Source organism: Ylistrum balloti, unplaced genomic scaffold (assembly GCF_031769215.1).
Source record: "Ylistrum balloti isolate Yb309-2 unplaced genomic scaffold, AGI_CSIRO_Ybal_v1 Utg369932, whole genome shotgun sequence".
Classification (NCBI taxonomy): Eukaryota; Metazoa; Mollusca; class Bivalvia; order Pectinida; family Pectinidae; genus Ylistrum; species Ylistrum balloti.
This window is the reverse complement of record NW_026782044.1, coordinates 291,479-318,470: the sequence shown is the minus strand read 5'-3', so window position 1 is coordinate 318,470 and position 26,992 is coordinate 291,479. Positions and strand designations below refer to the sequence as shown.

Genomic DNA, 26,992 nt, shown 5'->3' with positions numbered 1-26,992 from the left:
CAACTCAAACGAAATTATGACTCCAAGAAATTTGTGTCATCCGAACTAGAATTGCAATGACGAAGCAGAAAAATAATTAGGACTTGGAAATTATTTTGACTCAAACTGAATTTCGACTCTTTCGGCCCTTTTGGCCCTGTCCCTCAGGGAGATCAGCTCCTCCATTTGCACATTTTTGGATCCCCACCACCTAACAAAGTATACTTTCAGTTAAATCAGGTTAAATTTCACTCTGTGCTTAAGAAAAAGAAATCATTTTAAGAAACTGTCGACATACAGATGATAGATGACAGTTGATAGACAACAACACTCAATGGTATGATTTAAGCCTACCTCGATCCTTCAGGTCACATGCTAGCTAAAAAAGTATGCATTCTTTGTAATTTTCAAAGTGAGACATCATAACTTGTGTACTTTTTGTACTAAATATGGACCATTAAAATTTTTCAATGTGTTTTTCCTATTTTTCAAGACTTTGTCCATTCTTTTGCCTAAAACTAACTCAGTTTCACAAGAACTGGCTAATAAACACAATTTTACCATTTTCATTAATTTCAAAAATCAGCAGATTAAGGGGTCAGAAAGTGGTAAAAGATGTTAAAGAAGAAACCTAATGTACCATAATGTTAAATCTAACTGTAAAGACCTATTAATGATAAAATAGTAGTGGTAATAGTAATGGCAGTTGTAGTAGAGGTAGGAGTGGTAGTAGTGGTAGTGGTAGTGGTAGTGGTAGTAGTAGTAGTGGTGGTAGTAGTAGTGGTAGTAATAGTAGTAGTAGTAGTAGTGGTAGTAGTAGTAGTAGTAGTAGTAGTAGTGGTAGTGGTAGTGGTATCGGTAGTAGTAGTAGTAGTAGTAGTAGTAGTAGTAGTAGCAGTAGTAGTAGTAGTAGTAGTAGTAGTAGTAGTAGTAGTGGTAGTAGTAGTAGTAGTAGTAGTAGTAGTAGTAGTAGTAGTGGTGGTAGTAATAGTAGTAGTAGTAGTAGTAGTAGTAGTGGTAGTGGTAGTGGTAGTGGTAGTAGTAGTAGTAGTAGTAGTAGTAGTAGTAGTGGTAGTAGTAGTAGTAGTAGTAGTAGTAGTAGTGGTAGCAGTAGTAGTAGTAGACGTGGTAGTAGTAGTAGTGGTAGTGGTAGTGGTAGTGGTAGTAGTAGTAGTGGCAGTGGTAGTGGTAGTAGTAGTAGTGGCAGTAGTATTAGTGGCAGTAGTAGCAGTGGTAGCAGTAGTGGCAGTAGTAGTGGTAGCGGTAGTAGTGGCGGTAGTAGTGGTAGCAGTAGTAGCGGTAGTAGTGGCGGTAGCAGTGGTAGCGGTAGTAGCGGTAGCAGTGGTAGCGGTGGCGGTAGTGGCCGTGGCGGCGGCGGCGGCGGTGGTGGTGGTGGTGGTAGTAGCAGTGGTAGCAGTAGCGGTAGCGGTAGTAGTGGCGGTAGCAGTGGTAGCGGTAGCAGTGGTAGCGGTAGTAATGGTGGTAGCAATGGTAGCGGTAGTAGTGGCGGTAGCAGTGGTAGCGGTAGAAGTGGCGGTAGCAGCGGTGGCAGCGGTGGCAGTGGCGGTGGCGGCGGCAGCGGTGGTGGTGGTGGCGGTAGTAGCAGTGGTGGCAGTAGTGGCAGTAGTAGTGGTAGCGGTAGTAGTGGCGGTAGTAGCTGTAGCAGCGGTGGCGGTGGTGGTAGTGGTAGTAGTGGTAGCAGTAGTAGTGTTAGTAGTGGTAGTGGTAGTAGTAGAAGTGGTAGTAGTAGTGGTAGTAGTAGTATTAGTAGTAGTAGTAGTAGTGGTAGTAGTAGTAGTAGAAGTAGTGGTAGCAGTAGTAGTAGTAGTGGTAGTAGTAGTGGTAGTAGTAGTGGTAGCAGTAGTAGTAGTAGTAGTAGTAGTAGTAGTAGTAGTAGTAGTAGTAGTAGTAGTAGTAGTGGTGGTGGTAGTAGTAACAGTAACGGTAGTAGTAGTGGTAGTAGTAGTAGTAGCAGTAGTAGTAGTAGTAGTATAGTAGTAGTAGTAACAGGCACAAGCAGCAATTAGTAGTAGTATGCAGTAGTTTTTCAGTAGTAGAATTGTCCTATTTTTATTTTGCATCAGTAACTATTTATGCTTAAACATGACTTTAAAAAATCAAGCCAATCACAATTTTAATTTACTTCTGACCTTTCACCTCTCACCTTGAAAAATTATCACCATGTCAACATTAATTGGTTTAATACAAATAATTCTATACCTTCATGCCAAATAACTAAAGCAAAACATTTATAATATCAAAAATTTTGCCTACAATCACACATATTTTATTCGGTTTTTTGAGGTCAATGTCTTAAAGTGAATCAGTGCCAGTTGTTAGGGCTAAATCACAAACTTTAGCAGTAATTACCTAAAGACTCAAACATCATTACTAGCTAATTATGAGACGGTTCCATCACCCTAAATTACAACTTAATCAAGATGTAGTACATAAATTCTTCGAATTTAACTTAAAAAACTCCAAGGAAATGGAAAAATTGACACCATAACAGAAATTAAACGCCTATAAAAGTGTAACCAGTATACAGTAAGGTGTGTTCTGAGGAACTATCACTTGTGGTAAGGCTAAGTTAGTAGAAGGAGGGTGGTCTAAATTCGTCCACTTAGACCTGATTAACAGAGCCTGTGTTTTATTATCACCTCTACATGGTAATATGTAGTAAATATGACAGATAACACCAAAGATGTGGTAGAAATTAGTGTAGAGACCAGTTTATGTTACATTTTGATGCTAATTTTATGTGAATTTTGAATGGTTTATTCAATTCTCTTGCAATATCTTGCTAGAGAAACAGAATCAAATGGACCGACTGACCATATATATAATATATACTGAATCCAACATGTGAAAAGAGTTAGTTTATCGTCCTCATGTTAATTTTACAGCATGATATTAGCCTGTCTAATATTCCACTGGATATAAAACCTCACAAACAAACTTCGGACCTAAATTTGATACGATAAACATAACTTTACAAGTTGACATTTTTACCTTCAATACAACACTTAATGTTGATATTACATGTGACAATGTAACAGTTCTGGAGTTTTATCCTCTCTGTTGACTCAAGTGTTTTATGTACATCAATTATCTCCTCTTCCTGCCTGTAACTTAAACTGTAAGACTAATATACCCAATAGCTCCAAGGACAAGGATCAGAATAGCGACAGAGCTCCCATGATAAGAGGCCAAGACGTCTTGTTCTGCATGCCTGTTGCTCATCTCAGCAGGGCTTTCACCATCAGATGATATTCGTCCCTCATGCCCAGCAAGCACTTGTAAATGGTTATGATGTAGGTCTCAAACAAGCTCCATAGCTTCAGCTACTGGAGACATGATAAGCCTACAGTTTTAACTAAGAAGGTCTCTACAGTAACATGATTATGTTCAACTCTCATGCCTAGCAAGCCCTGGTAAGCTCCTTCCCTTCAGCTCCTTAAGACATGAAAACCCTTCAGTTTTAACTAAGTAGGTCTCTACAGTAACATGATTATGTTCATCTCTCCAGCCTAGCAAACCCTGGTAAGCTCCTTCCCTTCAGCTCCTTAAGACATGAAAACCCTTCAGTTTTAACTAAGAAGGTCTCTACAGTAACATGATTATGTTAATCTCTCATGCCTAGCAAGCCCTGGTAAGCTCCTTCCCTTCAGTTCCTGAAGACATGATAACCCTTCAGTTTCAACTAAGTAATATATCCTTTAGAATTATAAGGTCCATGTACCCATAACTAAAATTGTCTTTACCATGCTGTTACCTGTTTACACTTTGCCATGATTCATTTCTTACTTTCAACTCTGATAGTTCCAACTTAAACAAATCAAATTGACCCAACAATGTTGTCTGAATTTTCTTCAAATTGTCCAGTGATATACCATATCATGGCTTGATCATGTCTTTTAGATAAAGTGAGCCAATACTCTCAAAGCTAAATGGGAAAAAGTCAACGATTTTAATTAAGGTGAAGTACTTGATACAAGTGTATCCCAAACAGAACCAGAAACAGAGGAAGGCAATAGGTACACTTTAATCTGTCAAGACTTCTTCACTTAACAATTAATAGTACCCCATCTGAACTATTTCAGGGGAGCAATTCAGTTTGTATTCAAATTATCTAAAGACGATAGATTTTTTCTGGTTGTGGGTCTGTCTTTAATGATCATGTAAAGGTAGTGTATAAAGCGGCTAACAAGCCATCACAGATCACATTACCATCAGCGTGGACCAGTGCCGATGTGGGGTCTACATTCCCTCAAGTCTCTCACTCTCCAGTTGACAGGTAAAAAAAGTGGTTAATGACACAACCCTGTCTAACAGTGTCACCATAAACACAATGTTTGTCTGGTGAATTAATTTATCATACAGCCCTGATGTAGGGTTGTTACCGGACTCATGTCTCCACCTGACCCACCTCCTCACCACATAACAAACAACAGCTCGTTAACCTGTCCAGGTAGACACAAAGTGATGGCTGCAGTCCCCCAACCAAACACAGGTAACCCCTCTACACTGTCTATCTTCTTACCAGGGAAAGGATAGATATTATAGGGGCAGAACGTTATCTGAGGAATCAACACGCAAGTGATATGCTATGGCATATACCAAAAATGTTAGATATACTTAGAGAATGAAATTACCAAGGCTAGCACAGGACCAAGTAGATAAAATTAAACTAAAGTTTTATCTTCATCAATTGTATAACAGATAATTCTTGGTGTAGTTCAGTCTTCATCATGAAAAGGATCCAAGAAAGCAACAGTCTCCATCACAATTGTTCCAAACAATCAATTTTATCATATTTATCACAGCAATTTTGTGAAATATTGTGGATTGATCATTTTAAACCATTAATTTTGTCACAACATTTACCAGAAAAGCAGCCAATTCTATCTTCATCACCATGAATAATTCAACTTAATAGTAAACTTATCATTAATAGTAGCGTTTCTATATTCATTACTGCAAACAATTGATATCAACATACCATTTATCAAGAGTTATTCATCTGAAGTAAAACATTTCATTATAGAAGAGATATCTCTCATAATCGAGAATGAAAATTTCTATTATCATGGAAGCAGATATCAAAACCTGAAAGGTAAAATTGGGACGGTGTCTGTGTCTGTGTCTGTGTGTAATGGTGGGAGGGGGGGTACAGCCCTGAAAAAGATTCCCAAAAGAAGTACATTAACAAATGATCTTTTTCAGCTTTTCTGATCCTCCTTATAAGAAGAAAATATTGCTTGGATTTTAGAAATGGGTTCACAATGCAAGTTGGTTCATGACACAGGCAAAAACTTACCCTTAAAAGTTCACAGGGTCTTTTTCTCCTCATACTTCCACAAGGGCTTCTGATCTTTCTCTTTTTCATATTTTGTCCTTGTTCTACTGTAAATAAATACAAGGATATAATATCATAGCATCAATCATTTTCAAATGATATATATCCAGGAGAACATTTAAACAATTCAACAATTTCAGACAAGGTAACCAAACAAGGCTTTTCTCTAGCCTTTAACAGGTGTATCCCAACATTCAAGTGGGGAAAATTTCCTTTTATCGAAATGTATGTTAATTTAGATTGAAGAATTTATTTAGATCCATCATTATCCATGTATATAAGCATTAGCATATGAAAAAATATTTATTTAAATTACGTATAATTTGGCCTTCAGAGTAGACTTTGTTACCTTGACCTTTTCTTAGATACACTATTTTGCGTTTATTCTATTTTTAGTAAGAAACCTGTAGCTTAAGGTCATGATGACCTGATAACAGTTTAAAAGTCTTATATAATCAGTACAGACTAGTTCAAGTGTCCTAAAGCTACCTTTAACAGTTTGATGTTTTAAACACAGGGAAAATAACTGAAAATTATACTAATTTGACCTTGAACATCAAGTTTAGTTTCATAGTGCTCTAATATCTACAATGTACACTCCTTTAAGTGACGTTAACCACAGATTTTCATTCATACTGCAATGCTAATATGTTTACTATTTCAAGAGACAGTGATCAAGCATATCATTTATAATGTCATAACTGAAGTCATTGAAATGGCAAGAGAACAATATGTACATAATGGCAGAAACATCACACTTTGTATGCTTTCTCACTGTATATACCAGAGGACATCCATGGCAGAAACATATCACATTGTATGCTTTCTCACTATATACCAGATGACATTCACGGTAGAAACATAACACATTGTATGCTTTCTCACTGTATATACCAGAGGACATCCATGGCAGAAATATCACACATTGTATGCTTTCTCACTATATACCAGAGGACATCCATGGCAGAAATATCACACATTGTATGCTTTCTCACTATATACCAGATGACATCCATGGTAGAAACACCACACATTGTATGCTTTCTCACTGTATATACCAGAGGACATCCATGGCAGAAACATCACACCTTGTATGCTTTCTCACTGTATATACCAGATGACATCCATTTCAGAAATATCACACATTGTATGCTTTCTCACTGTATATACCAGATGACATCCATGGCAGAAACATCACACCTTGTATGCTTTCTCACTGTATATACCAGATGACATCCATGGCAGAAACATCACACATTGTATGCTTTCTGACTGTATATACCAGATGGCATCCATGGTAGAAACATATCACTTTGTATGCTTTCTCACTGTATATACCAGATGGTATCCACGGTAGAAACATCACACATTGTGAATTACTAATAAACACACATTGGACCTGACATGGACAGGTTAAATGTATTTTTGAAATTATAACAAGCAAGTTTCCCCACCATGGACAAACTAAAATGTCTTTTACAAATGTTTAGAGTCAAATTGGACCTGCCTTGGACAAGCTTAAGGTTATGCATTGGTAAAGGTTCTTTCTGAAATGTTAACAGGCAAATTGGGTCTGCATTTGGGAAGGTTTGCAGATGTTGACTTAATTGACAAGGACTTAAGCTGCAGAATCATTGTGTGATTCAGCCAAATTATGCCTCTTCTTTACAATGATAAATGGAAAATTGGTTCTGCCCTGGTCAATGTTAAGGGTTTTTTTAACTGTTAATAGATAAATAAGTCCTACCTTTTACAAGGTCAAAGTAATGCTAATAGGAAATTTTGGCCAGCCTTGGACAAAGTAATGGTTATTTTACAATTTATACCAGTGAATTGTGTTGTTTTTTTCTTCTGTTAATTGTTAATTGGCAAATTGGTCTTACCTTGAACAAGGTTAAAGTCATGATAAAGGATAATCTAGCCTGTTTTTGAAAAGGTTACAGTTATTTTACAATTGTTAACAAGCAAACTGCATGGACCTGCCTTGGACAAGTTTATGGGTCTTTTACAATTTATACCACAGAATTGTGTCTGTCTTGGACAAGGCAAAGTTGTTTTTTCTTTCAATTGTTTATAGGCAAATTGGTTTTATCTTGAACAAGGTTAAAGTCATGATAAAAGTAAAATCTGGTCTGCTTTTTAAATGTTAAGGTTAATTTTCAATTGTTAACAGGTGCACTGAGTGTCAGGTATGTAAAAGTTCAAATCATTTTCATTTATTTCAACAAAAACCATAGTCAGCCTCTGTTGTGCAATTTACTTTCCTCTCATTTAATATTTGCCATTCACCGATTTTCCCAAGCGATCACTACATCATGAAATAAGCTGTGAACTTCCTGGTGTATCTCCTCTCGTGATAAATTCACTCTAATTACACAAGACCATATAAAATGGCAAGCATTATATATTATTCTGACATATGTAGCTGGCTAGAATCTTCCAATTTTTCTTACGTGAAGGTTAACATTTTCCACAGATTTTTGGGAGTCCCAACAAATAGAAAAATATTAGTGTCTAAGTTTTAAATTATATAAGTAGAAGGAAGTTGGATACTGAATGACAAAAAATGATGTTACTGAAAATTCTGTGAGCAATGTCTTGATTTGAACAACATAATTTGTCTATTTCTTGACCTGTATTGTTAAGAGTAACAATGACATAGATATGTTGTTCTTTACAGAAGGTATCTGACTGGCAGTCAACTGAAGTCTTGCCAAACATGTGTATGCCGTGGTCCCAATGGAGACAATATGCAAGGTGGACTGCAATTGGTGTAGGAAAGTGACACATTTATAGCCTGTAGGTCTTGTATACCAGCATACACTGCCCTGCTGCTAAAAGCTTTCTGTTGTTGGCTGTTGGCCACACAGGATGGAAGTCATCTGTACCAGCTAACAGTAGATGACGAAGATGTGTGTTGAGGGACTGGTGCTAAACATCACCCAATGTTTACAGATTTGTAAGTCTATAGGTTCCAGAAACATTACATAAGCTAATGTTAAAACCTTGGTAAAATTACAAATTTTCTTCCTTCAAAATCAATTTGTAAGGTTATAAAATACAAAACACATTATCATTTTAAATGTCCAGACTTAACTCCTGTCAAAGGATTACCCACCTAATATTTTATTTTAGAAAACTATCTCTATAATAAGCGAGATCCATAAACAGCAAACCTGCAAATGTTTTGAAAAACAATGCATGAAAAAGTTCATATTTCAATCATTTTCAAAAATTGCATAATTTTACTGTTTTTTTAAACAAAAAAAATTTAAATTTAAAACTCTTTCAAGATAACAGTGCTTAAGCATCCTGCTCCAGATGTTTATACATGTAAACCTCAAACTTAGACACCAGTCACATTTGAAAAGTGCAACATCTGATTCTGTGTTTTAATTCCTGGCCCATCTAGATTACTCTCGTCTTACTGATACAGGAAGGAGATAAAGGTGATTGCAGAGCACCTGCTTCAACCAATTTTATCTGTAATTAAGATATTGTCAGTACTACTATGTTAACTACTGTCTTACAAACATCTGCAATTTCAAATGTTGATATTTTTTTTTTTAAATGACCAGAAAAAAATAATCAACAATTCAACAAGAGAACTTTTTTCTATATATCTCTGGTGACATCTATGACTAGGTACATTTTTCAACAAGTTCAAAAAAGCGTAGATTTATTGAGTTCCATCACTTCAACCGGAGTTTAAGCTCTCATACCCATATGTAACAGTTACATAATTGTTTAATTCCACAACCTGCCATACTTCTACAGAAATACTGAACAGTGCAATCATTGATACCAAAACAATTAGGCTTCTAATCAAGTAATTATAAGTAATCTACATTAATTTAATCCATTAAAAATTCACGGTGGAAAAGACACTGCCTGGTAGTCTAAATTGTGTGGGTATACCTTGTTCCATTTAATATCACCTGACCACTTTCATTACTAAATTGTAACTCATCAGAGGTGAGACAAAATGTATAGTGGCACAGCATAGTAGAGAGGTTCAGTGGTGTGGGCCACCCAGACCTTGGAGAGAATAAGGTTAATGATACACTGAACAATCTCCTGAACAATACATATTGTGAAGAAAAGTCAGCAGAAATGGATTCCTCCACAAATTATATGACAGAAAAGACTGTCCAAGAGAGGTGTCTTCTATACACAGTGAAATAACAAATCACTCCAACATTAGTCAGAACATTTTAACACCAAACTTAAACTAAAGTAAGTATTTAAACATTTCCTCATTTTAAAGTTTCCTACTTGTCAAATTCAATACCATCTTGGAACTCATAGAAGTCCAATTTTAAAGACCAAGTAATTGAAACAAGAGGAGAAAACAAATAAGCATGTATGATAGAATTTCAACTATCCATGCTTTAGAAACATGTTAGGGTTTTACCCAGTGAATGCGATAATTGGTTATAAAACCTGCAAGGTCTTAAAACGCATTGAAGGATAAAAGCCTGGGAAACAAACGGTGAGATTTGTGTAACACATGCAACAGAATCTACAAGGGAAATTCATTGGTAACGCCACGGTTACCAGAGGCAGGTTAATCACAGAGAACTCTTGGTCCATAATCAGCGGGATGGGAACGCTGACAATGTTGAAGGCATTCGGCAGTAAATTACTGTCATTCTTTGCATTTTCAAAAATCATTATATCATCTGTAAATATCTGCACCTAACGGCTGGTGAAAAAGTGCAATAGTCCAAGATAAATTCAAATATGTATTCACAGATCTGCTTCCACTAGAATATCCTCTGATAACAGGAACAGAAAACACATGTGTCTTATGTCATATGATGACCAAGATTAAATATACAACGTATACATTGTTCTAAAAATCATTCATTTTTTTCAGGAGTTATTTTCGTTGATTTTGGGGGTACTTAATTCATGAATTCATATGTCAAGTAAACTAATTGAGCTTTATCTATCCATGAAATCGAGTGTCAATGAAATAGTGATTTTTTGGAAAAACCATGAAAATTAAGCCCCATGAAAGTAAATGATTTTATAGCATACATTTTTTTAATTAAGAATATCAAATTTTTCAAAAATTTAAGAAATGAATGATCCATAGAATTTATATTTAAAGTTTGAAGTCAATTCATGGACATGCAATATTTAGATCAAAGACAATAAGACAATCAATAGGTCAACCTAGAGAGAAATGGAACTCTCTAGGAGTGAAAAAGACATTTTGGTCTTCAGCAATAAGTCAACATGAATTTAGATTTTACGTATTTTCATTATACTCGTTTGATGAAAGGCAGTAAGAGTAGAAAATAGACTTGCTTAATAAATAAATTTTCCAAAACAATCACCATCATCCTTAATTTTTGTAGTACAATGCATAATATGACTGTATCAGAGCTATCGGTATTATGAAAATATGAATTCAACAACTGACCCTTTCTAACTTTGCTCCCTCACAAACAGGGCAAGAAAATATCCCTAACATTAAGTGCCTGAATAACTAGATGTCAATATAATGAGTCAGAAATGCCCCTCCCATTGGTCCTCTGTCACCGACTTCTAGACCCTGAATTCCTCAGACATATACTGCACAGAAAGTCTCTCGTGTCACTGTCCATCATGAACCGGAACAGACAGTAAAACAAACGTCTTCTTGTTAATTAATCACGTAAGATTTGTCAGTTACTTCAGTATTTTACACCTGGCACAGTGTCGCTGTCGCTATACTTAGACAACAACAAGCACAGACGAGTTGTCATAATTACTGACGACTGACCCCTGTGTCAGGTGAACGCAATAGCCCCTAAGATTGAAATTAGTATGAAGGTTATACATGGTTGGAGAAGGCAACGCCATCTTTGCATTATACACCTGTCCACCTAACTTTTATTTACTGTACACTGTCCTATATTAATCATCACCGACGACCCAGATCTTAAAGACATTGTCAGCTTACAAGTGTTGTACAATAATGATACTGGATAAGTATATCTGACATATGCTCGCTATCATATGTCAACAATATAATATGTAAATCAAATTTCATGATATTGACGTTACAAAATGAAAACTGACATTTGGTATTTTTTCTATATTGCCTCGCAAGTGTAAGTATCAAGCTGAGAATTTTTTAATAAATCAAGAACACAATTTGTCACAACATGACATGGCTAATTGGGGGACAGAAAGCCATCCAACCTATATATATTATTGTCAGATATATGTGGACTAATATATACTGTACATCATGCCAGAACAAAAATACAATGAAACATTTGCCGATATTCAAAAGGTAGTGTTCAAAAATGACATTTTGAGAACTTTTCTTATCTTCCTTTTGATTGTTGAAGAAAGGTGTAGAATGCATATTCTAAATAATAAAAAATTCCAGATTGATGTATTGATGTCTTTTTCCAATCAATTCAGATACCTAAATCATAGCTACAATTAGCTACTGATCCAGGTTAACAAGGGCCTAGTAGTTCAGTTTTCCCTGAGGTTGACTAGAGCCAAGTAGCCTAATGGTTCAGTTCTCCCTGAGGTTGACTTGGGTCTAATGGTCCAGTTCTCCCTGAGGTTGACTTGGGTCTAATGGTCCAGTTCTCCGTGAGGTTGACTTGGGTCTAATGGTCCAGCTCTCCCTGAGGTTGACTTGGGTCTAATGGTCCAGTTCTCCCTGAGGTTGACTTGGGTCTAATGGTCCAGCTCTCCCTGAGGTTGACTTGGGTCTAATGGTCCAGCTCTCCCTGAGGTTGACTTGGGTCTAATGGTCGAGTTCTCCATGAGGTTGACTATAGATCCTAATAGTCCAGTTCTCCATGAGGTTGACTATAGAGCCTCATGGTCGAGTTCTCCATGAGGTTGACTATAGATCCTAATAGTCCAGTTCTCCATGAGGTTGACTTTGGTCTAATAGTCCAGTTCTCCATGAGGTTGACTAGAGTCTAATGGTCCGGTTCTCCCTGAGGTTGACTAGAGCCTAATGGTTCGGTTCTCCCTGAGGTTGACTATAGAGCCTAATGGTCCGGTTCTCCCTAAGGGTTGACTTGGGTCTAATGGTCCAGTTCTCCCTGAGGTTGAATAGACCCTAATGGTTCAGTTCTCCCTGAGGTTGAATAGAGCGCTAATGGTCCGGTTCTCCATGAGGTTGAACAGATCCTTATGGTTCAGTTCTCCCTAAGGTTGAATAAAGCCTAATGGTCCAGTTCTCCATGAGGTTGCCTATAGATCCTAATGGTCCAGTTCTCCCTGAGGGTTGACTTGGGTCTAATGGTCCAGTTCTCCTGGAGGTTGAATAGACCCTAATGGTTCAGTTCTCCCTGAGGTTGAATAGAGCGCTAATGGTCCGGTTCTCCATGAGGTTGAACAGATCCTTATGGTTCAGTTCTCCCTAAGGTTGAATAAAGCCTAATGGTCCAGTTCTCCATGAGGTTGCCTATAGATCCTAATGGTCCAGTTATCCTGGAGGTTGACATAGAGCCTAATGGTCCAGTTCTCCCTGAGGTTGACTTGGGTCTAATGGTCCAGTTATCCTGGAGGTTGACTTGGGTCTAATGGTCCAGCTCTCCCTGAGGTTGACTATAGAGCCTAATGGTCCAGCTCTCCCTGAGGTTGACTATAGATCCTAATGGTCCAGTCCTCCCTGAGGTTGACTAGAGCCTAATGGTTCGGTTCGCCCTGAGGTTGACTATAGAGCCTAATGGTCCAGCTCTCCCTGAGGTTGACCATAGAGCCTAATGTCCTGTTCTCCATGAGGTTGAACAGATCCTAATGGTCCAGTCCTCCCTGAGGTTGACTACAGCCTAATGGTCCAGCTCTCCCTGAGGTTGACTTAGGTCTAATGGTCCAGTTCTCCCTGAGGTTGACATAGAGCCTAATGGTCCAGTTCTCCCTGAGGTTGACTTGGGTCTAATAGTCCAGTTCTCCCTGAGGTTGACTATAGAGCCTAATGGTCCAGTTCTCCCTGAAGTTGACTTGGGTCTAATAGTCCAGTTCTCCCTGAGGGTTGACTTGGGTCTAATGGTCCAGTTCTCACGGAGGTTGACTTGGGTCTAATGGTCCAGATCTCCCTGAGGGTTAACTTGGGTCTAATAGTCCGGTTCTCTCTGAGGTTGACTATAGAGCCTAATAGTCCAGTTCTCCCTGAGGTTGACTATAGAGCCTAATAGTCCAGTTCTCCCTGAGGTTGACTAGAGCCTAATGGTCCAGTTCTCCCTGAGGTTGACTTGGGTCTAATGGTCCTGTTCTCCCTGAGGTTGTCTAGAGCCTAATGGTCCAGTTCTCCCTGTGGTTGACTATAGAACCTAACGGTCCAGTTCTAACCCCTAAGGTTGACTAGAGCCAAGTGGAGTCTAGAAATACAGTGCTCCCTGAGGTTGACTTGGGTCTAATGGTCCAGTTCTCCCTGTGGTTGACTATAGAACCTAATGGTCCAGTTCTAACCCCTAAGGTTGACTAGAGCCAAGTGGAGTCTAGAAATACAGTGCTCCCTGAGGTTGACTTGGGTCTAATGGTCTGGTAATCCCTAAGGTTGACTATATAGCTAGATTCTAGTTGTCTGGGACTCCCTTAGGTTGAGTATTATTTTGTGGTCCCGTTAATGAGGTTGACTAGTGTCTTTAGTGGCCCCATACTCCCAAAAGCTGACTTAAGTATTTAGTGATCCAAGACTCCATGAGCTGATTAGAGTCTAGCCCAGTTCTCCCTGATGACTTGAAGTGCCTAGTGGCCAAGTACTGGAATGTCTAATGGCCTAATGGTCTGATTTCTCTGAGGTCGACTCCGAGGCCTATAGGTTCAGTTCTCAATGAGGTTGACTCCGGGGCCTATAGGTCCAGTTCTCAATGAGGCCGACTCCGGGGCCTATAGGTCCAGTTCTCAATGAGGTTGACTCCGGGGCCTATAGGTCCAGTTCCCACTGAGGTCGACTCCGGGGCATTTAGGTCCAGTTCTCAATGAGGTTGTGTCAGGGCTTGTGGTCGAGTTCTCCCTGAGGTTGACTATAGACCCTAATGGTCTGATTTCTCTGAGGTCGACTCAGGGGCCTATAGGTCCAGTTCTCAATGAGGTTGTGTCAGGGCTTGTGGTCGAGTTCTCCCTGAGGTTGACTATAGACCCTAATGGTCTGATTTCTCTGAGGTCGACTCAGGGGCCTATAGGTCCAGTTCTCAATGAGTTTGCCTGAGGTTGACTATAGACCCTAATGGTCCAGCTGTCCCTGAGGTTGACTCCGGGGCCTATAGGTCCAGTTCTCAATGAGGTTGACTCCCAGGCCTATAGGTCCAGTTCTCAATGAGGTTGACTCCGGGGCCTATAGGTCCAGTTCTCAATGAGGTTGTGTCGGGGCTTGTGGTCGAGTTCTCCCTGAAGTTGACTATAGACCCTTATGGTCCAGCTGTCCCTGAGGTTGACTCCGGGGCCTATAGGTCCAGTTCTCAATGAGGTTGACTCCGAGGCCTATAGGTCCAGTTCTCAATGAGGTTGGGTCGGGGCTTGCGGTCGAGTTCTCCCTGAGGTTGTTGTTTGAAATTTGTAGGCTATATACAGCTGTTATTTTCATAAATCCTGATTCTGAAATTATCGAAAACCTGAGTCTATTGCACCGCTAGTCAAGGTTGCCTATTTGACTTCTACTTCATGTCAACTGATCATTTTAATGTATTCAGCAAGAGGAGTAAGGGTGACACAAATTGTCAACACTTCTCCTTGCCATCAAGATATAATTGATTGTGTAAACGGGAGGTAATTCTATACAGAGGCTGTTACACCAGCAGTACCTATGGTAGCTGGCAGTGCCGGGTGGTGCGATAGGAACCGAATGGTTCCTACCCCCACCTCACAGTCCCAGCCAAAGCTAGCCATTTGATGTAACGGAACTACTCGTCCTATTAACAACAACACTTTTGTCCATTGAAATCATCATTAGGCCATGTCAAAGCGAGCGACAATACCTCATACCCCCCATATGTCCTAATCGACAGTTCCCTCCAGGTAACAATCCGGTATCAATACATTTAGACAGGGCCATCACATTTGATGGGGGAACAAATTACACCAAGAATTTATTGTGGTTAAACGTTTAAGTGTCCTAGTGAAATTATCTCAGTCTTTATGCATTTAAGCGGAATAATACCGCAGAATACATTATAATTGTGTTATCTTTATTTCATGATCTAGACTGTTATAATTGTTTATAATCATATGCAGATTATTGCCCAATTAGTTATCTGACAGTATTGTTAGTTTAAATATGCATTTGTAAAAAAAAAAAATGGACTTTACCATTTGAACTTTCTAAAACAAATTTTAGCTTCATTTTTTTAATCACTCTCTAACTAATGTGTTAACCAGAATGTTCATGTCTTTTTTCAAATTTAATAAAAAAAAGCTTTGTTTACAAATCAATTTATTGTCTGGTTATTTTTCTTTACATTTGAGGTTCATCATTTTTCAGTTATATACACTGTATAGATTTTAGAAATATATATATGAAATTGTATAGTCTGCTATATATCATGATAACATGATCAGGTAACAGGAGATTCACGATAACATGAGTTCTTGTCTACAGCTTGTCCTCGTTCCATTTACAATAATTCCTGGTGCACAATGCATGTCTTCTTATGTCACCTGGTACGAAACTCCGAACAAGTGCCATTTTGATTTATTGTCACTTCAAGATCGAAACTGATCAACACATGCAAGGGAGTCATGAAGGCGTCATTAATCATTTATCGGTTGGTCCTTTGTTAGTACACAGCTGTGACAGATTTACATTCCTCGTGTGAGGGGTCAGAGCTAAATTTTTACCCATAAAATGTAAAATGTTTGGGTGTTATATGTACATTTTAATCACCATATCAATATACATTTGTCTGTAATCTTATTATACATATGCACTCAGTACAACCCTAGAGTCATCTATAGCCTAGCTGCTTCACACAAACATTATAATGATCATTTTATTTTGATCTCTAAATTTTAAGCGGAATACTTTTACTCTGACCTGAAGATCACGCCGAAACATCTCATTTTTATCTCAAGATAAAACTTCTTACAATGCACATTCAGAAATAAACATAATAACATAACTGCAGAATCAAACAGGTCACCTGTTGGCAATTTTATTTTGCTGAAAAGTCTCAGAATCAGAAGGGGACAATTAGGGACCAATGGGAATGTACAAATGAAAATAAAGAAAAATCTCTCCTGTGGTTCATGAGATAAATTTCATAGCCAACATCTAGGATGTCCACCTGTTAGCCATTTCATTTTTCTGAAGAAGGGACCGAGAGAAACCTACACATGAATATTTGAGAAAGATCCTATTAGTACTATGGTACTTCTCAAGAAATAACAATAACAAGAATTGTTTATGTATGGACAGACCATACCAGATGAAACATTCATCATGTACCAAAGATATCTAGGGCAATTTGGGCTAATGAAAACTAGCTACTTATGTATTATGTGTAAGTTTGATTACAGTCAATTTTTCTTAAAATAATTATTTTAAAATATTCCCCAATCAAGAAACAGAGAAGTTCACCTTGATATTTGACTCAGTGACCTGGATGAAAATTAGGTACATTAGATTAGGCTTCGGGAACAATCTGTTGGGGCTGTTAAAAGATTAGACAAAATAATGACTGAATATTTGATAAAACCTAGATATTTTGGAGTGACATGAATGCCCCCACCAGCAACCAAGGAGAAGTTGGAAAGTTTTTACTGTTATTGGCCTTGTTAAGAAGTGTATTCATGATTCATGAAATAAAACTTTTCTGCATACTGGATCGACTGTAAAGAATGCAACTTTCCTTTTTTTCATTTCCATTGGAGTAGGCAAGGCTCTTCAATATTGGTCTTACTGTTTTTGTCAAAATTAAAATTAAATTTTTTTGAAGTTTAAATGGCCATTACTGTGAAAATATTTATCAAGAACTCTAACCACATCAAATCTTGACCTACGTATTATCATTTCGGGGCAAAAACAATACTTAATGGTAAGTAAATGTATACAGAGAATTTAACAGGTTTTATCATTAATCTATTTATCTGTTTATTTATAGACTAATTATCTATTTTCTTATTCTATCTTCTTACTTATTCAAAAGTTGTTTTGTTTATTACAGCCTGAAGGTCTGTCAGCAGATGAGCCAAAATTTACCCTTAAATAGTACATAAATACCCATTAAAGATTTGAAAGATGAGGAGCGAGAAAAGCTAAACTGTGAGCAAACAGTAAATAAATGGATCAATCACAGGTGCAGTTTCCACATGGTGTTGTACTTCTTATCCAACAGGATTCTAAAACATTTACCAGACCCTTAGAAGATTTACGAGGCTTCTGTTTGAATTTAACAAGAGTTAAAGAATTGTTACTTGTTGTTCTGTGCACTCTAGCTCAGTGTAGTCCAAACAGTGCAAAATTTCACGGAATCATTGAAAGTTCTTTTTAACACTAGTTTAATTAAGGGTGTATGGTACCTTTCTCTGACATGAATCTCCAATTCTAAGGAGTTTAGCTGTCCTCTTTCTCATCGGTTGTTTGGAGAAATATTTAGACACAACATAGTTTAATTAAGGGTGTATGGTACCTTTCTCTGACATGAATCTCCAATTCTAAAGAGTTTAGTCGTCCTCTTTCTCATCAGTTGTTTGGAGAAATATTTAGACACAACATAGTGTAATTAAGGGTGTATGGTGCATTTCTTTGACATGATTCTCCATTTCTAAAGAGTTAAGCTGTCCTCTTTCTAATTGGTTGCTTGGAGAAATAATTGACAAGTTCATGTATTAGACAACTTCATCTTTCTTAAGTAAGGTAAGCAAAACTTACCAGGTAATATGTTTGATATTTTAAAGGTTGTTTTTACCAAAAGATTTAAACAAAATGGATGTATTTTTCAAGGAATGTCATTAGAAGAATTACAATGATTTCATTCACATTTAAATTTTTAATTTTTTTGCAGTTTTATCCCATCGATGTAAAATACAAAAATACAGCCCCTTAAAACTAACAACCTTTATGTCTTAACAAAGAACGAGAAAGATGTTTTTACATATAGTTTAACATCATTAAAAATTATAAAATAAACTTCTACCTAATACAGGAAACACCTGAAATGTAGTAAATATAGATGGTAGAAATGTCCTATTCAGCATATTATGTGAATAAGAATTTGAAGCTATATTGTGTTAAATTGTGAAGCTAACACCAGAGATATAAGGGTGGAGAGGTAACTCTGGCTGTCTGATAAAGTCCTGTTAACATCAACAAGCTCCCCCATTCTATGCCTCCTAATTGAATTAGGGTTGACATCTGTGACAAGATGCATTTACTTTTTACATGGCAAATAGTAAACACTCCAGATATAATTGTGCAATTGGTAAGAAAAAGGCAGAGTTTAAGTGATGGTTACCCCTCCTACTGACAGTGGTGTGGCTTATGTAAGCCTCCCCCTCCCCCATTCAATAAGCTAGGGCCAGGTTTAAAGCTATTTTATAGCTGATAAACTCAGGACAGATGTTATCAACTTATCTAATGATAAAATCATGGCAGAATTGCCATTATATTATCCTTCAGACAATTCTGACAGTAATTGTAGCTAGTGGAGTACTATCTATTACAAACCCACCCTGTCGTTCTCCAAGGGAAGGGGGAAAATATACAGAGGGATCACCAGGGGGATACATAAAGGTCCAAGGGGGATAAACTGAACAATCTCCAGGGGGAAACACACACTGTTTCCAGTGGAAGGGAAGATAAACTTAGGGATCTCCAGAGGGATACACACAGGTCCAAAGAAAGGGGGATAAACTAAATAATCAGACATCAAAAGTCAAAGACCTGCCCTTTTTCTGAACAGTACATGTTTGTCTTCAGGGTGACCAAAACTGCAATAGTTTATGGGTTGATAATTTGCCTCGAAAAGCACAAGAGAGTGTAAACAATTTGTAAACACTTTGTTTCTCGTGGTATAGCAGTAACAATTTTTTGTAAATCTCCAGGGGACATACATACTGATCCCAGGGGATAGGGAGAAACACAGACAACCTCAAGGGGATACACACTGGTTCTAGGGTAAAAAGAACAGATTTATCTCAAGAACTATAAACACAAGTATCATAGGGAAGGAAGACAAACAAACATATCTCCATGAAGATACACAGATAAACAGACCTATCTCCAGGGAGATATAGACTGGTCCTATGGGAGGGGGACAAATAGACAAATCTCCATGAAGATACAGGGATAAACTGACCTATCTCCAGGGAGATATATACCGGTCCTTGGGGACGGGGACAAACAGACAAATCTCCATAAAAATACAGGGATAAACAGGCCTATCTCCAGGGAGATATAGACTGGTCCTAGGGGAGGGGGACAAACAGACAAATCTCCATAAAGATACGGGGATAAACAGGCCTATCTCCAGGGAGATATAGACAAACAGACAAATCTCCATGAAGATACAGGGATAAACTGACCTATCTCCAGGGAGATATATACCGGTCCTTGGGGACGGGGACAAACAGACAAATGGTCCCAGGGGAGGGGGACAAACAGACAAATCTCCATGAAGATACAGGGATAAACTGACCTATCTCCAGGGAGATAGATACCGGTCCTTGGGGAGGGGGACAAACAGACAAATCTCCATAAGATACAGGGATAAACAGGCCTATCTCCAGGGAGATATAGACTGGTCCTAGGGGAGGGGGACAAACAGACAAATCTCCATGAAGATACAGGGATAAACTGACCTATCTCCAGGGAGATATATACCGGTCCTTGGGGACGGGGACAAACAGACAAATCTCCATAAAAATACAGGGATAAACAGGCCTATCTCCAGGGAGATATAGACTGGTCCTAGGGGAGGGGGACAAACAGACAAATCTCCATAAAGATACGGGGATAAACAGGCCTATCTCCAGGGAGATATAGACTGGTCCCAGGGGAGGGGGACAAACAGACAAATCTCCATGAAGATACAGGGATAAACTGACCTATCTCCAGGGAGATAGATACCGGTCCTTGGGGAGGGGGACAAACAGACAAATCTCCATAAGATACAGGGATAAACAGGCCTATCTCCAGGGAGATATACAGTGGTCCAAGAGGGTCATAAGGGACAGGTAACAGCTTAAAAAATGCTTCCTAACTGACCAACAGTGGTCTTTAGGAGAAGGCAGTCTTAAAAACTTTTCCTTCTTAATGTTTTTAATATTTTAGTAGGCAGTACACACTCTGTTGTTTCATAGAAACGTTTATCAGATGTGATTGACAATCCATATGAATGCCTACATATGAAATATTGTTGTTGTATCACAGTGCATCCTGGCAATGTTGAACTTTAGCAGTTTGTCTTTCTCTGGAGATTGAGTAACTGACCTTTTTGTACTGATGTGGTTGTGTCCTTGTTAAAGACACTTTACCCTAATTGCACTAGACAGCTTGAGATAAGCCTCATGTATGTTGTTCAATGAGGTAGCCACACACTACTACAAAGAGACCTGCCTCAAAATGACCCTTGCTGTTATAGAATTGTTGATGTGGCATAAATCTTGCAACTGTTAAAATAGGGGAACAAAGGGAATTAACCAATGTCTGTCCTTAATATCATAATACAAGCTGGGCTGGTTAACTTAAGATGCCCCAGATGATGATTAGCGGATAATTAGTGTCAAAAGGAACAGCCGAAAAAAATGCATTCTGAGCAGAAATAATACCATATTAAGTGATATCTCATGATAGACTAAATCATAATAATTGTTTTCATATATATTGGGAATATTTGGTACATGGAAAAAAATATAATTACAAAAAAGGGGGATATCATACCATTCAATGTCACAGTAAGTGAGTTTGCTGTAGAAAAGGGATGGAAACAGTAAGCACAAAGTACAAAAAAAACTCAGTTTAGATAAACTTCAATAGTTTAAAAATATTTCTGTTGATTACCAATGTTTATTTTCAATTTCCTTTGAACCTATCTTTCAAAAATCAATGCTCCAAATTGGTCAGTATTATGTTCTACAAAAACACATACAAAGGGCAATAACTCTTACAGTATTAAAAGAAAGCTCCACAGACATACATACAAAGTCTCATTAAATTATAAATTATCCCATGAAATCACAAGAGTTCATAGTAAAAAAAATTTCTTTAATTTTCATTACTTTCAAACTAATTAGACTTTCATCGCTACATCTATACTGAACTTGTTTCTATGTCTGATTATTCATTACACTCAATCAAAGAAAAAGTCCTCACATGACATAAGAATTGAATTCCTTAGAATTAACAAGAGATCTAAGAGTGATCTAGGCACCCACCACTGTTTTATTCTTATTAATTTTAAAATTGGATCATTTCCCTCCTTTTCTTTCTTTCTTGTTTTTGCCTTAAATTATTGGAAAATTCCTCTGAAAAAAATAGCTATAATAATCTTTTTACTGTCAAATCTATGGTGGTAGCCTCTCGGATATTTTATTTTTCTGATAATTCTCATAAAAACAAAACAATTATAGGGATCAATTGAAACCTCTACATGAAATCTGAGAAAGATCCATCCTGGAGTGCTTCTGAAGAAAAAGCTTAACAAACATTCATTGTCAAAATCCAAGATTCCCACTTGTCAGTCACTTTGTTTTTTCTGATCAGTTCCAAAATCAAGAGGGCACAAACTAAAGGGACTAAGTGGGAGGTACATATAACATCTAAAAAAGATCTGTTCTGTAACTCTCAAGAAATAGTGATAACAAATTTTCATGCTCAAAATTCAAGATGGTCACCTGTCAGCCATTTCATTTTTCCGATCAGTCCTACAATCAAAATTGGACAACTAGCCGCCAAGGATAACTTTCATATGACATCGGAAATAACCTTAATGTCCTCAAGAATCTGCGATAACAAACTTTCATTTTCAAAATCCAAGATGGCTACCTATCAGCAAGTTTGCGTTTCTGATCAGTTTCAAAATCAAATGGCAATATATTAAATGTATAGGTAAACACTTCAGAAGCTGGCAAGTAATGTAATTCAGACTACCTTGAAAATCCAATAACTCAAATAATGACATTTGGTCGAAAGTTCTTCCATAGATAGTCTTAAGCCATTATGAAACCCGTCCAAAATGTCTGTGATATAAAGCAATAGTTATATCAAGTTTAGTTCACATTTAACTTGGTTTAAAATTTATTTAAAATTAAAGTTATTTGACAGGAGTTAAGATTGTCTAATTATGCAAAAATGCCTTACATTTTACATCCAGTGTATCCTATATAAAACATCAAAATTTTGTGTTTCAATTTTTTTAATGATATGGGTGCGGTCCAAGTCCGACATCCTGTATCGAATGCTATGCTCAGGAAAAACTATTTTTCAATCAGAACCATGTCGATTTGGAATAGTCTGCCAGAAAACGTTGTTTCAGCTGTAAATGTAAATTTATTTAAAAATAGGCTTGTTAATCACTGGAAAAACCAAGAACTTTCTTTAATTAAAAAGTAAGAATTGAATATTGATATCGAAGTACAAGACCGGATAGATGTATTGAAAAATTATTATTTGTTGTTTATGAGTCTGGTTTAGAGGACTTTGATAAAGTCCTACACTAGATTAAACTGATCTTAACTTATCTGGTCTTTTATCCCCATCATTTCTTGATAACAGTATTTTCCCCCCTCATCTGAAATAATCCTTCTTTTAAACGATACAGACATGTTTGGTGATAGCACGTGAAAGGAGATAAGATGTTCAGTGATTGTGTAGATTATATTTGAATGTTTTATTTGGTAACAGCTGCTGGTGACTGCACATTTTCCCAGAAAAACGGGATGGTTTAAATTTACACTCGATTCTTGTGACCCGACAAGGATTTTTTTTATTGTGTTGATAACTAAGTGACATGTGAAAATCAAAAAAAAATATGAAAGTGCATGTAAAAGTAAAATCGACCCTTTTATCTGCATTGTAGATTTAAGCATTGCAAACTTAATTATTATCCTCCTTTACTGTCGGGTATATTAATTACCACTGTCCGCTGCGCACAGCCCTTTTCACGGTCTTGTAGTTATGCCATAAAACATGAATGGGGATTAACTAAAGGTGTGAAGTGGACTCCGGGTAATATGATTCATTAATGATAACCCAAACTTTTCCCTTTTGAGATGTGAAGTGTGTAGCAATCACGTTATGTCATAACTTACCCTGTAATTCATGATTTTTCTTTGTCGGCTGCTCAACGTCCTAGCGCGTGCGTCCGGTTCCGCTCCAAATTAGTCTACGTCACATCGGAGTAGTGTTATAGGTCGGCAAAATGTTTAAGTTTTTTTTTTTTTTACAACTAATTTTGTTTTTAGATAATCAACGAAGTTCTGTGTGTGTGGTTTTTTTTTCATCGTACAAGAGACACACCTTGTCGAATGAAATCACCTTTTAATACAATTTAAAATTAAATTGACTTTATCAAATTGAATTTATTGCCAATATAAGCAAGTATACATACAATAGTAAAATGTAGAAAATTGTTTGCTTTTGTTTTTTTACAACATAGAAAGTGTTTTTAGGAATATGTTCATCATATATTATTTTTAATACGTCATTGTACAAGTCTAACGTGATATAAGTTTAATTGCTTTCATTTAAACATATTTTGACTGACATGAATGTCAACTGAATTAAGCGGTGAAACTGTTTCCGACTGAAAATGACTTGTCCCTAACATTCGGTCTGAAAGATTATTCGGGATGAATTTCGAAGATTCCAGGGATTCGCTGTAGAAGGTAAGAAAGACAGTTACACGTATAGTAAATCAAGCAACTTAATCACGCGATAACATTCCATAAAATACAGGATCGATAGCAAAATAATACAAAACAAAATTTTAACATGGTCAAATAATTTAACTAATATGCAAGCTTGCCTTCCTCAGTTCAGTTGACATTTTGATACAAGGCCCATGTCCAAAAGTTTGGGTCCATTACAAGACAACAAGTTCTTAGGTTATCAGAGTTGCTGAAAGCTGTGTTTATTTTCTATTTTCGTAGGAAAACAGCCCTTACAGTAGTTTACGTTCGTAGATAAAACGAATTTTATCTACAGAATTGTTACAAAATTAGCAAAGACAGTGAGTTGTCTTGGAATTTTTTTTTTTTGTCCAGCCCAATTCAACCAACTTGAAACAGTCTGATATAAATTAAAGTACAGTAATATCCCCCAGGAACGTATAAATAAAAATTTACACGTCTCTGTATCCAAGTATTCCCCATGAATGGCATGCCTATTCAAGAAGTAACCTAATAGAAATTAAAAATAAACCTTTAGTTCACGTACGTAATTCGAGAAGTAGCCTGAAATTATATGAAATTAAATAATCTTCTTCTTCTTCTTCTTCTTCTTCTTCTTCGTCGTCGTCGTCGTCGTCGTCTCCAAGAAGTAATAAAAAATATTAAAAATAAACCCATAATTCACGTGTGTGATTTAAGAAGAAGCCTGATCATCATCTTCTTTTTACAGAAAGTACAGTGAGTACTTATTGCCTAGAACCATAAGCGATTCATATTAGACTACTGTGTACAGTTAAAAGGGGCACGCCTACCTAACGAAGTCTAGTGTGCTGCAGCTTAGTATTGAAGAGTTCCATAAAACTACGCACTATGACGTCATGACGAGTAGGCTGTTCCACATCTAGATCGTGTCTGGAAAAAAGGAACGTTATTATAGCTGCATCCTGGGTAATGGCACAAGTAACTACACCATCTCGGGTTTGTTGATGTAGCTTACTCTACAATTGTCCAACAAGTGTCATGTAACACAATTGTTTGTTTTGTGAACACTGATACATGCTCCGTTAAGCGCTGGTGTTTAAGCTTGTTGTGGTTATTCCAGCTATTAGTCTAGAGTGGTATGGATGTTAACTCAGAGGTACATCTCTGACTCTACCTCCTCTAGAATATGTCCATGCGTGGTGTATGGAGATTTCACGAAAGTTCTCTTAACGTGACGCTACCCAAAATGGAACACTTTTTCAATTATTTGACGCAGAAGTTCTATTCAGAAACACGTGCGTCCTGCTGACATGACGCCAAAGCATGAAACGAAAACTGAAGGAATCCTTTTTTCTTCAAAAAGTGTTTCAGTTTGGGTAGCGTCACTACCCTTTAACGCACAAAGTTAAAAATCATCCCATAACACTCGATAGTCCAATAAGTAAACCTCGTAACATGTCTATTTATTAGCCACTTAGTAAACATCTACTAACACCTCCAATCTCTACTAACACCTCCAATCTCTCCCAATTATAACCTCACAATCACACAATATAATCATTTAAACGTCGAAAGTGAACAGCTACATGAAGAAAGGAATAGTGTGGATTTACATGAAGTATAAACATTGAGAAAGCGAACAACATATAGATTAGCAGATAGAAATGGAAAGACGATTTATACCTATACGTACACCAAAAACAGATCAACACCAAAACATGATTACTAACAACTAACCCGCAATACATTGGATGGGACTTAAAATGGTGGCCTGTGTGAGGATTCCAACTCGCACAATCAAGATCCCTCTGTGTTTTTTTTTCGGAAAATAGCAGGCGTGATAACGTCGGCCCAGAGGTTAGGGTTAGATTAACAATAGGGAATTTTTTTATAAAGTAATTTTGCCGGACTTCCAAAATCCTCATCAATATATCGGAATTTATTTATTGAAGTATCCCTTCCTCTTCCTCTCTGTCCTTCACCGGTTTCTCTTGCTGCGATATGCTTAGTGTTCGGCTAAGTCTACAATTAGGCCAATGGGTCGTCTTCTAGATTATAGTTTAAGAACAGATCAGGTAGCACAAACGGACCCCTCGTCCTCATTCGTCTGTATCTCACTCTCTCCCATCGCTTGCTATTTTCCCTTTTTATTCATTTTCCTATCTTTTCTCGTCCCGTTAAAAAGCCGAGAGGCTATAAAAGTGGACGTAAAACCCGCTAGATAAATAAACCATGCCTTCCTTTACAAATTGAGATATACTACAGTAACAAGTACACCGGTACAAAAATCTATACTCAAAGTATATTATAATCTGTAGTTATAAAAGGCGGAAGCAATTTGAGTAAGTATTTAGTATTTGTGACAGACGTTGGCTTGAATAGTTTCATCAATTAGAGGTATGGAGAGGAGATAAGTTTGTTATTTCTAAGCTTTATGCATTCCAGCGATTTTAGGAATTCAATACTTGATAAATGTACAAATTCCGGATTTTTTTTCAGAGAGAGAACTGTCCGTTCAAGTCTCACAAAGATAAGTAATGTATTAATGAACCATCTGATCAGGCTTGCGCATTTCATTCATTGTTATTTTGCTTCAAATTGGCCCTCATACATTTCCTCGTTATTATCACTAAGGACAGTGTTGTAAAATGTGAAATCGAACACGCAGAACGTACATCAATCCAGAAACTACCTTTACAGGTTACCCCTTACCCATCTACTGACAACCCTTTGATGTCATACCTTGGAGAATATTTTAGGGAAAACTATAATTATGGAAATGTTTTATCAAAATCCGTGATATAAGTAATTATCTCCCAAGTACCATTAATAAAATATTTCTATAGCTGACCTAACGTAAGGAATGCACAATGACGT

At 37.3% G+C, this 26,992-nt stretch overlaps 1 protein-coding gene across 1 annotated transcript; it reads left to right on the top strand.

Moving 5' to 3' along the window:
* Nucleotides 1-1,160: 1,160 nt before the first annotated feature.
* Nucleotides 1,161-14,519, top strand: LOC132547053 (uncharacterized; the record flags this gene model as incomplete). Its single annotated transcript, XM_060210803.1, has 3 exons — nt 1,161-1,688; nt 1,875-1,943; nt 14,241-14,519. Coding segments are annotated over 3 exons (876 nt in total), but the record flags the coding sequence as incomplete, so codon positions are not given.
* Nucleotides 14,520-26,992: the final 12,473 nt, after the last annotated feature.